This window comes from Macaca mulatta, chromosome 6 (genome assembly GCF_049350105.2).
Source record: "Macaca mulatta isolate MMU2019108-1 chromosome 6, T2T-MMU8v2.0, whole genome shotgun sequence".
Classification (NCBI taxonomy): Eukaryota; Metazoa; Chordata; class Mammalia; order Primates; family Cercopithecidae; genus Macaca; species Macaca mulatta.
Genome location: NC_133411.1, coordinates 87,180,862 through 87,196,117, shown reverse-complemented (window position 1 = coordinate 87,196,117; position 15,256 = coordinate 87,180,862). Strand labels below are relative to the sequence as shown.

Here is a 15,256-nt window from a genome sequence, read left to right as displayed (position 1 = left end):
ATGGAGAGCTTTTGTGCAAGATCATATATTTAGAAACAAAAAGAACACATGGATCTGGGAAGCCAGATTGTAAGTGCTGTAAAAAACCCAGGGACACAGTTGAGCACGTGTTACCCTAAATTTGCAGGAAGGGAGCACTGTTATGAATCAACTAAGCTGTAAGGCTCATTACTGGGAAGATCATACACTTGGTATGTTGATGAATAGCAAGGTCCCAAATGAATAAGTTCACTTCTGTGTATTGCGCTGATCAAAGCAGTAACCTTAATTTCATAATTACACCTAAAAAAATGACAATTTCCAAACACTTGAAAACACCAAAATTCAATGGGACATACCATCATCTATAGCAAGTATTCATTAAATATTCATTACTCAAACAAATGACAAATAATTTCATCCAAGTCTTTAAACTGCTTAATCCTGTGACAATATTTAATATTTTAAATTTCATGACCTTATTCTTTCTATGCCCTAGTTTTTAAAAGCTTGATAATTCTATTTCTTTCCTCTTTCTTTTTTTTTTTTTTGAGATGGAATCTCACTATATTGCCCAGGCTGGAATGCAGTCACGTGATCTCAGCTTACTGCAATCTCCACCTCCCAGGTTCAAGAGATTCTCCTGCCTCAGCCTCCCGAGTAGCTGGGGCTACAGGCGTGCGCCACCATGCCCGACTAACGTTTTTGTATTTTTAGTAGAGATGTACTTTATATTTTTAGTAGAGATGGGGTTTTGCCATGTTGGCCAGGCTGGTCTTGAACTCATGACCTCAGGTGATCTGCCCGCCTTGGCCTCCCAAAGTGCTGGGATTACAGGCGTGAGCCACCATGCCTGGCCAATTCTTTCTATTTCTTATAAAAAATTCTTATGTTCTTGGTGGATAAACTGGCTGCCTAATAAAATTATTTTAGTTCAAATGGAGAGATTCCTGCCAGATTCACCCAGCTGCCAATTATCTGAACTGAAACAAATAAAAATATGAAGTAAATTTTTATATCACCCTCCAAAAGCTTGGGAATTATATTCTGCCACTTAAGGCTTTACTGGACTTACTGTCCATGAAATTTTCTAATTACAAAGTGGAAGTCTATTCAAGAGTGTTTATACTTAGAAAAGTTAGGAAGACAGGAACCTGAAAAAGACTGTCTTCAGAAAAACCTCTCTGTTTCCAGTAGGAATATACCATGGTCATAATTTTATGCTCACATGTCACACAAACATAGGCTGTTACTGGAGAGTTATTTTGTACAGTTGGTATTTTTAATTCTCCATTTTTTGTTCACAAATGTAAGTCTTTATTTTAATGAGGAAGAGAAGTCTGTGTTTCTTCCATTTCGAACTCCTCTGTCCACTTCTGCAGGTCTTGTGCATTATGCATCGTCCATAACTTTGCAAAATACTTGAGTCTCTTCCTGGGGAAAAATAAAATACTATTTAATAAATGAAATTGCTGGGAGACAATACATCTCATCAGAAGCTATGAAAAGTCTGCAATATTTGAATACTGGGCAGGCTCTATAGTTAGGAAGCTGTGTCAGTGTCACCCTTCTGGTGAAAGGAGCTTTCAGAGCTGCTACTATAATCAAAGGACCCAGGTTACCAATTGCCACTATTGCCTTTGTGCTTTCTCCTAAAATCCTTACCCCTGTCAGCCCCAGAGGGGAGAACCTGACCTCCTCCTCCTTCAAACTCTGCTAGAGGCTGGTGGTGTGTGCTTATTTGCACCTGGAGACAAGAAACTCCTGTGAAGTGTTCCCAGGATGAAAAGTAACACCAACCGAAGACAATGAAGCTAATTAAAGAGTAAAACGCCAGCATAACACAGACTTACTTTTTTTTCCCTGCAGAATAGCAACCCAATTGAGTATTTAGGGTATGGAGCTAGAGTATCTGAGTTCCAATTACTGCTCCACCATCAACGAGTTGTGTGACTCTGGGTCAGTGTGCTGTCCTTGCTGGCCTCACTTTCCCCAACTAGACCATGAGGATAAGGCTGCCATAAGGATGAAATGAGATAATGTATGTAAAGCGATGAGAAGAGTAGCTGGCACAGTGTCTAGGCTGCTGCAAATGACTGCTCAGAATGGTTTCTACACACAGTAACCATCCAATAAATAGCAACTATTATAACAAATACACACTAAGGCCCAAGATTCAGTTTGATTTCTTTGATCTGGCCAAAGGAATTGATGTGATAAGCACTTTTAGAAAAAAGGTAAAACAACAAATACAGTATCTTGATAAATGATCAGATTCTATCCCAAAGCAACATCTTCTAATAATTCTCTCATCTTGTCGAGGTAACTTCATAGATTTCAAAATGTCACTTACTAGTTGGAAGAGTTATGAGTAATCTGTGAATGTTTTTGCTCTTGCTTTGTAGGCTATATAGCAGAAACAAGAATATATGAAAATATAGAAATTGCCATATTTTATTGCTAGCTTGCATATATTTCTATAGCAAATTTAGAAATTGACATAGTTTATTGCTATCTTGTATATATATATCCTTTGTAGTAAAGCTTTATTCTAGGTTTTTTTTCAGAGAAAAAGAACAATAATAATATGGCAACTAAAGAGAGTTTAATTTGTCTCTGGACTTTGCAGAGGAAGAGGGCTAACTTTATTTTTTAATTCTCATAGATAATTTTCCCTCAGGAAAAATTTTATATTAATCTGGCTTGTAACAGAAATAGGCTGAAACTGATTATGCCACTTTGCTTCTGTTTTGGCATTGTGATTTGGAAATGAGCCAGAAAAGAGTGTCACTAGAGGAGGCTGTGTGCCATTTGTAGAGCCCAGCACTCTGGACTTGGTCAACTATAGTACACCAAAGTGGAGGAGTGCAAGGCGGAAGCACAGGAGAAGGAGGTAGAGAAAGAGAAGTTAATTGCACTACTGTAAACAAGTTAGCAACTGTTTCTTTAGCTAGTATGATAGGCATTACTATTTCAATATTGAAATTTGGTAATAATTCCCAGAATTATTACCAAATATTAAAGAATATTCTTGGAGTATAACATAGGAACCACCAGTAGCCAGCCAAGATTTTCTGTTCGATCAACAATCTGTTCATCATGGTCATATGGTTATCAACCAGGGTACTAATGTACCCAGCACATCAGGCTCCCCAAGTATGGCAGGGGTAGGGCAGTAGGTGGATGGGGAGCTTATGTTGTTTCAGAATTTTATATTTGGGAAACAAAAGGGTGTAATTTACGAATATGATATTTCCCTAGGAATATCTTTCTTTCAAAGTGTATCTCAGGTTTACATTAAGATTAATTTATGTACTGACTACATACTAGCTGGATAGCAAGGGTAAAGGTGGAAAGTATTCCCATAAGCATTTAAAGTGACAGAAGCCTGTTTAGAATGAAAAATTTGTCACAGTCTACAAAATAAGTGACATGTGGATACTGACTATGATTGCCTGTTATGTAGTACTATTTCATTAATATTCTGATAGAATTTCTGGATGTAATTGTTGCATATCTGAATAAAATCTATGAATAAAATAAATTTTCTGTAGGTTCTCAATATCTTCAGTAACCTTTCGCATAATTGAATCTTTAAAGTAACCAATGTGGCACATATTAAGGAATTAACTTAATTCTTTATAAAAATGACTGAAAAACCAATTCAGCAACTTAATGATCTAATGAAGATGCACTGAATTCACCTGAGCTTTGCAAGAGCTGTTTTCACTTCATCATAATTAAATGGTTCAGAATATTTGAAGAGGCGCTTAAAAGGAGATCTGATGTTCATTTTTAGGACACTCCTCTTTCTTGGACAACTTAGGTTTCATTACAAATGAAAAAAATGTAGCATAATCATTCTGACCTTTTCGTATTTATTAATCCTTCCAGCTCTTTTGACTTGTGAGCTGCTTTCTTCAAAATTTCTCCAGGAATATCTGCTAGTTTAGCCACATTTAATCCATAACTCCTTGCTGCAATTCCTCTAGTTATTTGGTAAAGGAAGGTGACAAAATCAGGGACTTGTTCTTCGCCTGTGAAATAAAGAAAGGAGATCAAATCCGTGCCCGAATGCTGAAATAAATTATAGGATTAAAAAGGACATGTACATTCTCATAACTTTATTAAATCATACAATCTGAAATCACTATTCCTACTTGCCTGTTAGATCCATTTATTAATTTGATATGTCAAGAAAAAGGTAAATACTGTTTTGAAACTGCTGTGTGCATATAGGATCTTTTAGCTCACTTAAAATAGTTTTCAAAAATGATTCATTGCAAATTTGAACTGAACATCTATATTAAAAAGAGAATGATTTTATTTATTTACTTTTTCAGAGATAGGGTCTCGCTCTATCACCTAGGCTGGAGTGCAGTGGCGTGATCATACCTTACTGTAACATCAAACTCCTGGGCTCAAGCAATCCTCCTGCCTAGCCTCCAAAGTAGCTAGGACTACAGGTTCATGCCACCACACTCAGCTAATTTTTTAATATTTTTTGTAGAGATCGGGTCTTGCTATGTTGCTCAGGCTGGTCTTGAACTCCTTGGCTTTAAACAATCCTCCCTCCTTGGCCTCTCAAAGTGTTGGGATTACAGGTGTGAGCCACTGCGCTGGGATGAGAATGATCTTAGTATGTGGTTGATACAATATAATTTCTCCTTTTTATGTTTCTGAGACAGGGTCTAACTTGCTTGCCCAAGCTGGAGTTCAGTGGCACAATCTCAGCTCACTGGCAGTCTCAACCTTCCAGGTTCAAGGTGATTATCCCATTTCAGCCTCCAGAGTAGCTGAAACTACAGGTGCATACTACCATGCCTAGCTAATTTTTTTTTTTTTTCTTTAAGAGATGGGGTTTTGCCATGTTGCCCAGGCTGCTCTCGAACTTCTGGGCACAAGTGGTCCGCCCACCTCGGCCTCCCAAAGTGCTGGGATTATAGGCATGAACCACAGTGCCAGGCCTATAATTTCTCCCTTAAAAACAGGTAAGAAAATATTACATGTTGGTCAGTTTAAATAACAGGATTGAGATGTTCTGGTTTATTAAATATTCAGTTTAAGAGCTATACATACTGGATTCTGTTCAGTACCACCCAGATCCCTCTTAAGACTAAAGAGTTTATTCCCTCAGCTGTCAGACAGATTGTTGGCCTGCAACCCTCGACTGTTTGCCTTCTTTGGAAATTGTTGCAGCTGAAGAGGGGGCTTCACTCAAGACCACACCTCGCTTTGGGGCAGCCTGCAGCCAGTGACTGGTTGTTGTAGGTAGCCTCGAAGATGGCCACCAAAGACCTCTGCCTGCTGGTGTTCACGTGCTTGTGTCATTCCCAACCAGTGACTCACTTTTAATGAACAGAATACGGCAAAAGTGATGAGATATCACTTCAGAGATTAGGTTACAGAAAGATTGTGGCTTCTGACTTGGGTACGCTCACTTTGTTGCCTGCCTGCTCCGAGGGAAGCCAGCCGCCATGTTGTGGGCTGTCTATGGAGCTGCTCACATGGAAAAAACTGATGTCTCCCACCAACAGTCGGCGAGAGCCTGAGGCATGCCAACAGCAGCATGAGTGGGCTTGGAAGCAGATATTGGGAGGCTTGGCAAGAGCCACATGTGAGCTGGGAAGCCTTGACATGGCTGTTGCCCTGATCAGTGACTGACTGTAGCCCTATGAGGAACCGAACTAGAGGATCTCTCATAGGGCTACGGTGTTCAGCCTTAGAGGTGTGGTTAAGTTGCCCCTGGACTCCTGACTCACAGAAACTATGAGGTAATAAATGTTGTTCTAAGCCACTATGCTTTGGGGGGTAATCTGTTGCACACTGTTTGCAAATTACCCCAAATTAATAAAGATAACTAATAAAGGTATAGAGGTCTATCCTCCTCACCCCAAGTTGAGGTAACTCTGAAGGACGATTCTAGCCTCAGAGTTCTCTGCAGGGCTGGCTGAAGCCTTTTGACTATAACACAGCCCAGCACTCCCAGTGAACCTCCTGAATGCAAATCTCAGAATCTGCTTCCTAGAGGACCCAGCCTGTCATATATACATACACATGAACTTAAAACTTCGAAAGAACTGGGATATAATGAAGTACAATAATTATAATAAACCACTGCATGTAGTTTAAGCTAAAGCAGCTCAGGATATTATGTAACTTTTATTATGAAATTCAATATAATTGTGCTGCAAAATGTGCATTGTGCTGCAAAAATGTCCAAGGTGGGCCAGAGTTACAAAGATTTCTACAATCCCAGTATACTTATGAGTTTATTAAGAGCTTTTTCTCAATCATTATTTCATTTGATAGATGTGTATGCTTTTCTTCTTTTATCAGTGAAAATTTAAAAAGCCAAAGACTGAACACAACAGAGAAAAAGGACAATGGATTTTTCCTGGCCCTCCTCTAAGAATTCGGCAGCAGACAGATAAGAGCTTTCTAAGGGTGGGTGCTGAAGTAGGAGGTGGAGAGAACACCAACTCACTCAGAAACACAGACCCAAATTTCCGTTACAAGGCACTGAGAGTACCTTTTGCCCCCAAATGAAAGTTGAGGAACACAGGTGCGGAAGTAGGTGGGAACAGATTAGGGAAGACGCAGCTAGAAGCCAGTGCCCGCAAACCTGGATAACTTTTTGTTACTTTTCAAAGTTCACAAGACTAAGACTGAAGTGAAAAGCAATAGACAATCAAAAAAGCCATTTCTTATCTTTAAGACAGAAAAATAGTTTATCACTTCAACTGTGTTAGTCCTAACTGATCTCCCCGTCTCCAGTTCTCCAATATAATCTAGACTCCATGCTGACCTTTCTAAACAAGATTCATTCATCTGTCTCTCTGTCCATCTATCCATCCAGCTAACCATCAGTATTTTCTGGGAGCCTAATAAATGCCATAAAATCCCCCTACCTAAAAATTTGTTAATGAATTTTTTTTTTTTTTTTTTTTTTGAGACTAAGTTTCGCTCTTGTTGCTCAGGACGGAGTGCAATGGCATGATCTCGGCTCACCGCAACCTCCGCCTCCCGGGTTCAAGTGATTCTCCTGCCTCAGCCTCCTGAGTAGCTGGGATTACAGACTCCCACTAACAAGCCCAGCTATTTTTTTTTTTTTTTTGGTATTTTTAGTTTTTAGTAGAGTCAGGGTTTCTCCAGGTTAACCAGGCTGGTCTCGAACTCCCGACCTTGGGTGATCTGACCACACTTTGGCCTCCCAAAGTGCTGAGATTACAGGCGTGAGCCACCATGCCTGGCCTATTGATGACTTTTAATTTTTTTTTGTTTTATACAAATAGTGTGTGTGTGTGTGTATATATATATATGTAGACATATATAGAGTGCACGAGAGATAGTTATAACAACGTTCTTATATAACGTATAATATAGCTACAAAATATAGCTAACTTACATAAAATATTTCACTGCTCTGAATACCTTGTTAACATACAAATAGTTGCTGAGTGTGTCATTATATGCTGGTCTCCACTTTACATTATGGTAGTTTTCACACCTTCAAGGTAAAGAATGTGACCACTCTTCCATAATCACCTGGAGGATCTCTTTTTGTAATTATGTACTCCTTTACCCTCTGTGCAGGAGAGGGGTTTGGGGTGCTGGCAGGATGGAAATATGGAGTCAGAAAAAGCCACATGGGAGAGAATAAAACTTGTTTTATGAGTAAAACTCTGTTTCTTTACAGGTTCACAGCAAAAGTTCTTGATGAGGAAGTAACTACTTACAAGCTATGGCCACATCTTAAATGGACATTATTAAAATGTTTACCTGGCACTGCTTTGAGTCAGTGGAAGTAATAATTCATGTTTCTGTTTATTATAGGGAAACTTAGCAAGATTTATATTTAAGCTAAACTTCTCTAAGCAGTTATTCAGGAGATATGTGCTGACAAATAATTTCTGAAGTTGCTTTTAGAACAGATTCATAAAAATTTAGGGGTGAGTGAAGTTAGGTGACTTGTCCAAGATCATACAGATTGGAATATACTAAAATACAGGTTTCTTAACTATTTGTCCATTGTTTTACCTATCACATCATGGGAAATAGAGTATTTTAAAAGCCATCCAAAAGACCTGTGGGGCATTTTACTGATGACCTATGCAATGGCCTCTACCTCATACAGAAGAGGAGAAGTTGGGGGAGAGGTAATGGATGAAGCACAGATATAGCCAGGAACAATACTGGAAGGCAGCAGGCAGTGGAGCACTGCTTCAAAATTCTGAGTGAGATGGTTTTCAATCTAAAATTCTAATCCTGGCTGAACTATAAATTTGAACATAGAAGCTACATATATTTTTTAAACTTTTAAGTTCAGGGGTACATGTGCAGGTTTGTTATAGAGGTAAACTTGTGTCACAGAGGTTTGCTGTACTGATTATTTAATCCCCCAGTTATTAAGCCTTGTATAGATCAGTTATTTTTCCTGATCCTCTCCCTCCTCCCACCCTCCCCTGTCTAGTAGGCCCCAGTGTGTGTTGTTCCCCTCTATGTTTCCATGTGTTTTCATCATTTAGCTCCCACTTATAAGTGAAAACATGCAATACTTGGTTTTCTGTTCCTGCATTAGTTTGCTAAGGAAAATGACCTCCAGCTTCATCCATATTCCTGCAAAGGATATCATCTTATTCTTTTTTATGGCTGGATAGTATTCCATGGTGTATTTGTACCACATTTTCTTTAACCAGTCTACCGTTGATGGGCATTTAGGTTGATTCCATGTCTTACTACTGTAAATAGTGCTGCGATGAACATACGTGTGCATGTGTCTTTATGACACAACAATTTATATTTCTCTGGGTATATAAATTGTAATAGGATTGCTATTACAGTAATAGGATTGCTGGGTTGAATGGTAATTCTGTTTTTAGGTCTTTGAGGAATCAACACATTGTCTTCCACAATGGTTGAACTAATTTACACTCTTACCCAGTGTATAAGCATTCCTTTTTCTCCACAACCTCACCAGCACCTGTTATTTTTTGACTTTTTAATAATAGCTAATCTGACTGGTGTGAGAAGGTATCTCATTGTGGTTTTGATTTGCATTTCTCTAATAATCAGTGATATTTTGCTTGTACAATTCTGGACACAGGAATGGGCAAAGATTTCATGACTAAGAGGCCAAAAGCAATTGCAACAAAAGCAAAAACTGACACATGGGACCTAATTAAACTATAGAGCTTTTGCATAGCAAAAGAAACTATGAACAGGGTAAACAGGCAACGTACAGAATGGGAGAAAATGTTTGCAAACTATGCATCTGACAAAGATCTAATATCCAGCATCTACAAGGAACTTACATACATTTATAAGAAAATATGAACAGGGTAAACAGGCAATGTATAGAATGGGAGAAAATGTTTGCAAACTATGCATCTGACAAAGATCTAATATTCAGCACCTACAAGGAACTTACATACATTTATAATAAAAAACCAAACCCATTAAAAAGTAGGCAAAAGATATGTACAGATACTTTTCAAAAGACAACATACACATGGCTAACAAGCATGTGAAACATTTTCATTCATGAAAAATCTCAAAACTTTTACCTCCTTTAGTTGATATTAGTAGTAGCCTAATTCAACATTTATCCCACCCCTAAGAAAACCTTGATTTTATAAGGAATTAACTTCCTAATCATTTAACTCAGGGGACTGGGTCTTCAAAGCCAGCTCCAGAAGTGGATCCTGATTCACCTAGGCCCATCAAAGTCGCCCCTGCCATCCTCTGCTAAGGAGTGGTTTAGGAAGGAGCCTGTTACTCAATTCCGAAAATGCGATGAGGCAATTGTGAGATAGTGGAAGACATCTGAGAAAAAGTTCCCTTGTTCTAAGAAAGAGTTAACGGGAAATGCTTGTCTCTTTTCTTCCTTTGGACATTCTGGACATGATGCCAGGAAGGGCTGCAGTCATTATCACTAGCCTGGTGATAAAACCGGCCAGGCAGGAAGACAGAGCCTGGGAATTGCAAAAAGGAGGCGCTGAAGCCCACTCTTCCTCTGGAGTTCATGGAACATGGGATTATACATAACTGCATCCTTTTGTCTGAGCCAGTGTGAGACCGAGCGTTTCGTTCCTTGAAATCACATGCTTAGAAGAGGGGTAAGGGAACTCCTAGGATGCCGGCAAGGCAGGCTCGGGATGACAGCTATGCAGCAGGCCCAGATAGCAGCCAGTTCAGATGAGCAGGAGGACAAAGGGCTCCAGGAGGAAGAGCCCCAGTGGGACAAATGGGAACCAGTAGGTTCAGTTGTGTGGAAAAACATCTACAGAGGCATTTTACGAAGCTATTGGAGGGTACAGGAAGATTCAGCTATAGACTCAAAAACAAAATGAAAAATTAAGGACAGTCAATTCTTATTTTTGAGAAAACAGAAATCATTGTAAAAGAAATGTACTTGTCTCATACTTGGCTCATCAGTAAGCAATACTTAGCATGGCAATAATAATGAAAATAACAAATATGAATGACATGCAATAAATGCGAAATGACTACATTGGAAGGACAGAGGAAGGGAAAACTGAAGATTCTCAATTAACACAATGACAATAGTCAACTTGACGAATCAAGGGACAGGAAAATATGCATATTACTTAGAAATACAACAGAAATGGGGAAAAGTGTTGAAAGTAGTTGCCTTGGGACTAGGATGGGGAAGGACAAGGACTGGAGGGATGGAAGCTTGTCAGCTGGAGCCTTTTAGCACCACTGAATTATAAAAATTATGTTCACTGATAAAAATTAAAATCAGCCAGGCAAGGTAGCGCATCCCTGTAAGCCTAGCTTTGGGAGGTCAAGGCAGGAGGATCACTTGAGTTCAAGAGTTTGAGACTACCCTGGGCAACATAGTGAGAGCCTGTCTCTACACAACATACAAAGATCAGCCAGGCATGGTGGTGTGCGCCTGTAGTCCCAGCTACTGGGGAGGCTGACATGGGAGCATCACCTGGGCCTGGGAGGTTGTGGCTGCAGTGAGCTGTGATCGTGCCACCGCACTCCAGCCTGGATGACAGTGATGCCCCATCTCAACAAAACACAAAAATTAAAATCAATAAAATAAAATGCCCAGAACATTTAAGGGAAAGGTATAATGCTCTGGGTTAGTTTTCAGTTCACATCAAATGCTTATTAGTGGCACTGACTCCTCCTCTTCCCTATTGGTGAACTCTATTCTCTTTGTCCCAAGGGTTTTAGCTTAAGTCTCCTCTAGTCACCCTGGATGCAGATTAATAGATACAAAACTACCTCCATGACAGAATTTATGATGTGTTTTTCAAGACTGCATGGTGGTGAAAAGCAGGAACTGCCTAACATTACATTTATCTTAGGGCCAGTGCTTTGTTTCATTTGGGCCAGTTGCCTGATTTCTTTTTCAGGTCCATCCCTATTACTTTTCCAAAATAAAATTTGGACTCTGGGATATCTTGCATGATGGATTTTCCATTGTAGCATACCAATTGCGCAAACCACCACAGTTCTACAGGCTGGTAGCTTAAAACAATTACTACTGAACAGAAAAAAAAAATGCTAAAGTCTACTATGTTACTTATGGCACTTAAATTTATTGCTATTGGCTAACGGTGTTCTTTTTCATAAAATGTCTCATTTCTGTGACACCAGTAACTGGAAAGACTAGGAAAAATATTGTAGATTTCCTTCATAGCAGCTCTAGCAGAGGGGCACAGAAGAGTACCCAGAAGCAGAAGTGAATTCTAGGCTCATTTTAGCCCCCATCTAAGTGGTTGACATGGTCAAACCACTTTACCTGTCTGAGATTCAGTTTCCTTATAATATTAAAAGAAAAACCTATGTCCAGTACAGTATATGGCCCTTAGTAAGTTAAATGATATTTTGGGGAAAATATTGGGCATTTTTAAAAGATGACTAATTACATTCTGCAGTTGACTGTCATCTATACTGAGATGAATCATGTAAGAGTACAAGGCACTAAGAGGAAAACCTAAGTGCCCCCTCCACCCACACCCTATTCCTGTAAAAAAAAGAGAAAAGGGCTGCCACGACAAATGAGACAAGGAAGACCAGAGAAGGACTCAGAGATAGCATGGATAAATGTAAATTCTACTTGACCTAAAGCTTAGCAAAAATGAATCCTGACAAATGTTATTTATAGCTCACATTCACAGCTTTCATTATTAATAAGCAGTAAGTTAATGTTCCAACAAACTTTGAGGTATCAAACATGAAAACCAATATTTGTACCAACTGTAGGAATATTTTATACCTGGATCCAGTTTGCTTTCATCCTCGCTGACCAAGAATCCCATGTGGTAATTCCCCACCTGGTGTGAGTAATTTTTTTCTAGCTCACAAACTGGCGGATAATGGGTGACAAACAGGGTTAAGGATTTCACCTAAAGCAATAAGACAGAATAAATGTTATTTCATTTTTAAATTTTATTGTAATTAAAATTTGTCTTCAACTTTCTTTGGAAAAATTTTAAATCTTCCTAAAAGTCACAAGAAAAGTACAACGACCAACTATTATATACTCTTTATCTAGATAACCAATTGTTAATATTTTGTCATATTTCCCTTCTTCCTCCTCCTCCACAGACACAGACATTTTTTCCTGAACCATCTGAGAATTAGTTGCAGACATCATGACACTTCATCCCTAAAGATTTAAGATTCTCTTTTTTTTTTTTTTTTTGAGATGGAGTCTCGCTCTGTCACCCAGGTTGGAGTGCAGTTGCACAATCTCGGCTCACTGCAAGCTCCGTCTCCCAGGTTCATGCCATTCTCCTGCCTCAGCCTCCCGAGTAGCTAGGACTACAGGCACCCATCCGCCACCATGCCCAGCTAATTTTTTTTTTTTTTAGTAGAGATGAGGTTTCACCGTGTTAGCCAGGATAGTCTCAATCTCCTGACCTCGTGATCCATCTGCCTCGGCCTCCCAAAATGCTGCGATTACAGGCGTGAGCCACTACACCGGGCCAAAGATTCTATCTTCTAAGAACAAAACATCCTCCTATATAACTAGAATACAATTATTACACTCAAGAAATATATTACTATTATGTAACATATACAGTCCCTAAATCTCCCTAATTTTCCCAACAATGTTTCTTTTTGTCTCTTTCCTTTTTTGTCTTTTATGACATGGACATTTTTGAAGTATCAAGTATCCTTTCCTACAGGAATAGAGTGTGGGTGGAGGGGGCACTTATGCTGTTTTGCATAATGTCTTTCAATTTGGACTTTGCTATTTCCTCCAAACATCATTGCCAATGAGGACTAAGCTCTGATTTTTTTTATCTTGCCCAAATTCCTACCTAAGGGGTCTGGGGATTCATGCCCTACAAACCATGGATTCTCATCAGATGGGTTTTATTTGACCCTGTATATTGTGACTTGCTTTTCAATATGACTCCAGCACAACACTATGAGACACGGAAAAAATATTTAACCCCAAAATATACTTCCTTGCCACACCTTGAAATTGCCCTGTGAAGTCTCTTGTGAGAAAAATCCACATTCTATACAGAATCCCCTTCCCCCTTTGTTTTCCTTCCTTTACAGATCCATGAGATAATCAACTAAAAGCCAGGCACCCTTTTAGGTCTGATAAGAAACATTTTACAACCTGCTCTCTCTGTGAAGTCTGAGAGCTTCCTCTGCACAATAAAACTTGGTCCCACAATCCTTTATCTTAACCTGAACATTCCTTTCCATTAATCCCAGGTCTTCAGATAAACTCAACCAATTATCAACCAGAAAATGTTTAAATTTACCTGTAGCCTGGAAGACCCTCCTTTGAGTTGTCCCACCTTTCTGAACCAAACCAATAAATGCATTTCTTAAATGTATTTGATTGATGTCTCATGCCTCCCTAAAATATATAAAACCAAGCTGTACCCTGACCACCCTGGGCACATGTTCTCAGGACCTTCTGAGGGCTGTGTCACGGGCCATGGTCACTCACATTTGACTCCGAATAAATCTCTTCAAATATTTTACAGAGTTTGACTCTTTTCGTTGATACCAGGAATATTCCACGGATATGTAGGTGATGGATCCTTCCCAGTGCATCACATCAGGAGGGATGTGATATCTATTTCACATAACTGGGGATGCCAAATTTGATTATCTGGTTGAAAAGGGTACCCATCAGATTTCTTCACTATACCTTTTCCCTTTGTAATTAATAAATAACCTGCTATTTTATTAATGATATTTTGAGATATATGAATATCCTTTTCTCCAACAATCTTTCATCCAAAGGTTTTATAATCTATTGATTATCGCTGCCTGAATCAGTTATTATTCTAGTGGTTATTGAAGGCTGATTAAGAAATTCTTCCTACATTTATTCATTGGTATTCTGTAAAGCAGAGGTTTCACTTTTCCCCACTCACCTCCACCATTTTAAAGTTTATTTTTGTTAGTGTCAGTATGAATTCTTTATTAACAATTTTTTTTTTTTTTAGAGACAGGGTCTCACTCTATCATCCAGTCTAGACTGCAATGGCACAATCATAGCTTACTGTAACCTCAAACTCCTGGGCTCAAGGGATCCTCCCACCTCAACTTCCCAAGTAGCTAGGACTACAGGTGTGTGCCTACTGGGAGAACCCGCTCCTAATGATTACATGGGTTCTTTTCTATTTCCTAAGTGTCTCAGCTGGTTTGATAAATAAAGGGAAAGAGCACAAGAGAGAGAAATTTAAAGCTGGGTATCCGGGGGAGACATCACATGTCGGCAGGATCCGTGATGTTCCCCGAGCTGTAAAACCAGCAAGTTTTTATTAGCGATTTTCAAAAGGGGAGGGAGTGCATGAATAGGGTGTGGGTCACAGAGATCACATACTTCACAAGGTAATAAAATATCACAAAGCAAGTGGAGGCAGGGCGAGATCACAGGACCACAGGATGGGGCAAAATGAAAATTGCTAATGAAGTTTCGGGCATGCATTGTCATTGGTAACATCTAATCAGGAAACAGGGTTTGAGAGCAGACAACCTGTCTGACCAAAATTTACTAGGTGGGAATTTTCCTCATCCTAATGAGCCTGGGAGCATTACAGGAGACCGGGGCTTATTTCATCCCTTCGGCTTCGACCATAAAAGACTGCACGCTTCTAAGGGGGCTGTTTATAGGCCTGCCCTCAGGACGCATTCTCTTTCTCAGGGATGTTCCTTGTTGAGACGAAGAATTCAGTGATATTTCCCCTATTTGCTTTTGAAAGAGGAGAAATATGGCTCTGTTCCATCCAGCTCACCAGCAGCCAGAAGTCTTATC

The 15,256-nt window shown here is 39.4% G+C and overlaps 1 protein-coding gene across 1 annotated transcript in view; it reads right to left on the bottom strand.

Annotated features, from left to right (window-relative positions):
- Positions 1 to 345: 345 nt before the first annotated feature.
- Positions 346 to 15,256, bottom strand: part of MSH3 (mutS homolog 3) — a 220,591-nt gene continuing 205,680 nt past the window's right edge. Inside the window, exons 22-24 of the mRNA XM_015140339.3 lie at positions 12,239 to 12,368; positions 3,848 to 4,016; positions 346 to 1,413 (exon numbers count right to left, since the gene is read on the bottom strand). Of these exons, the coding sequence (XP_014995825.2) occupies positions 1,302 to 1,413; positions 3,848 to 4,016; positions 12,239 to 12,368 (411 nt within the window). The 3' untranslated portion in view covers positions 346 to 1,301. The remainder of the gene's footprint in view (positions 1,414 to 3,847; positions 4,017 to 12,238; positions 12,369 to 15,256) is intronic.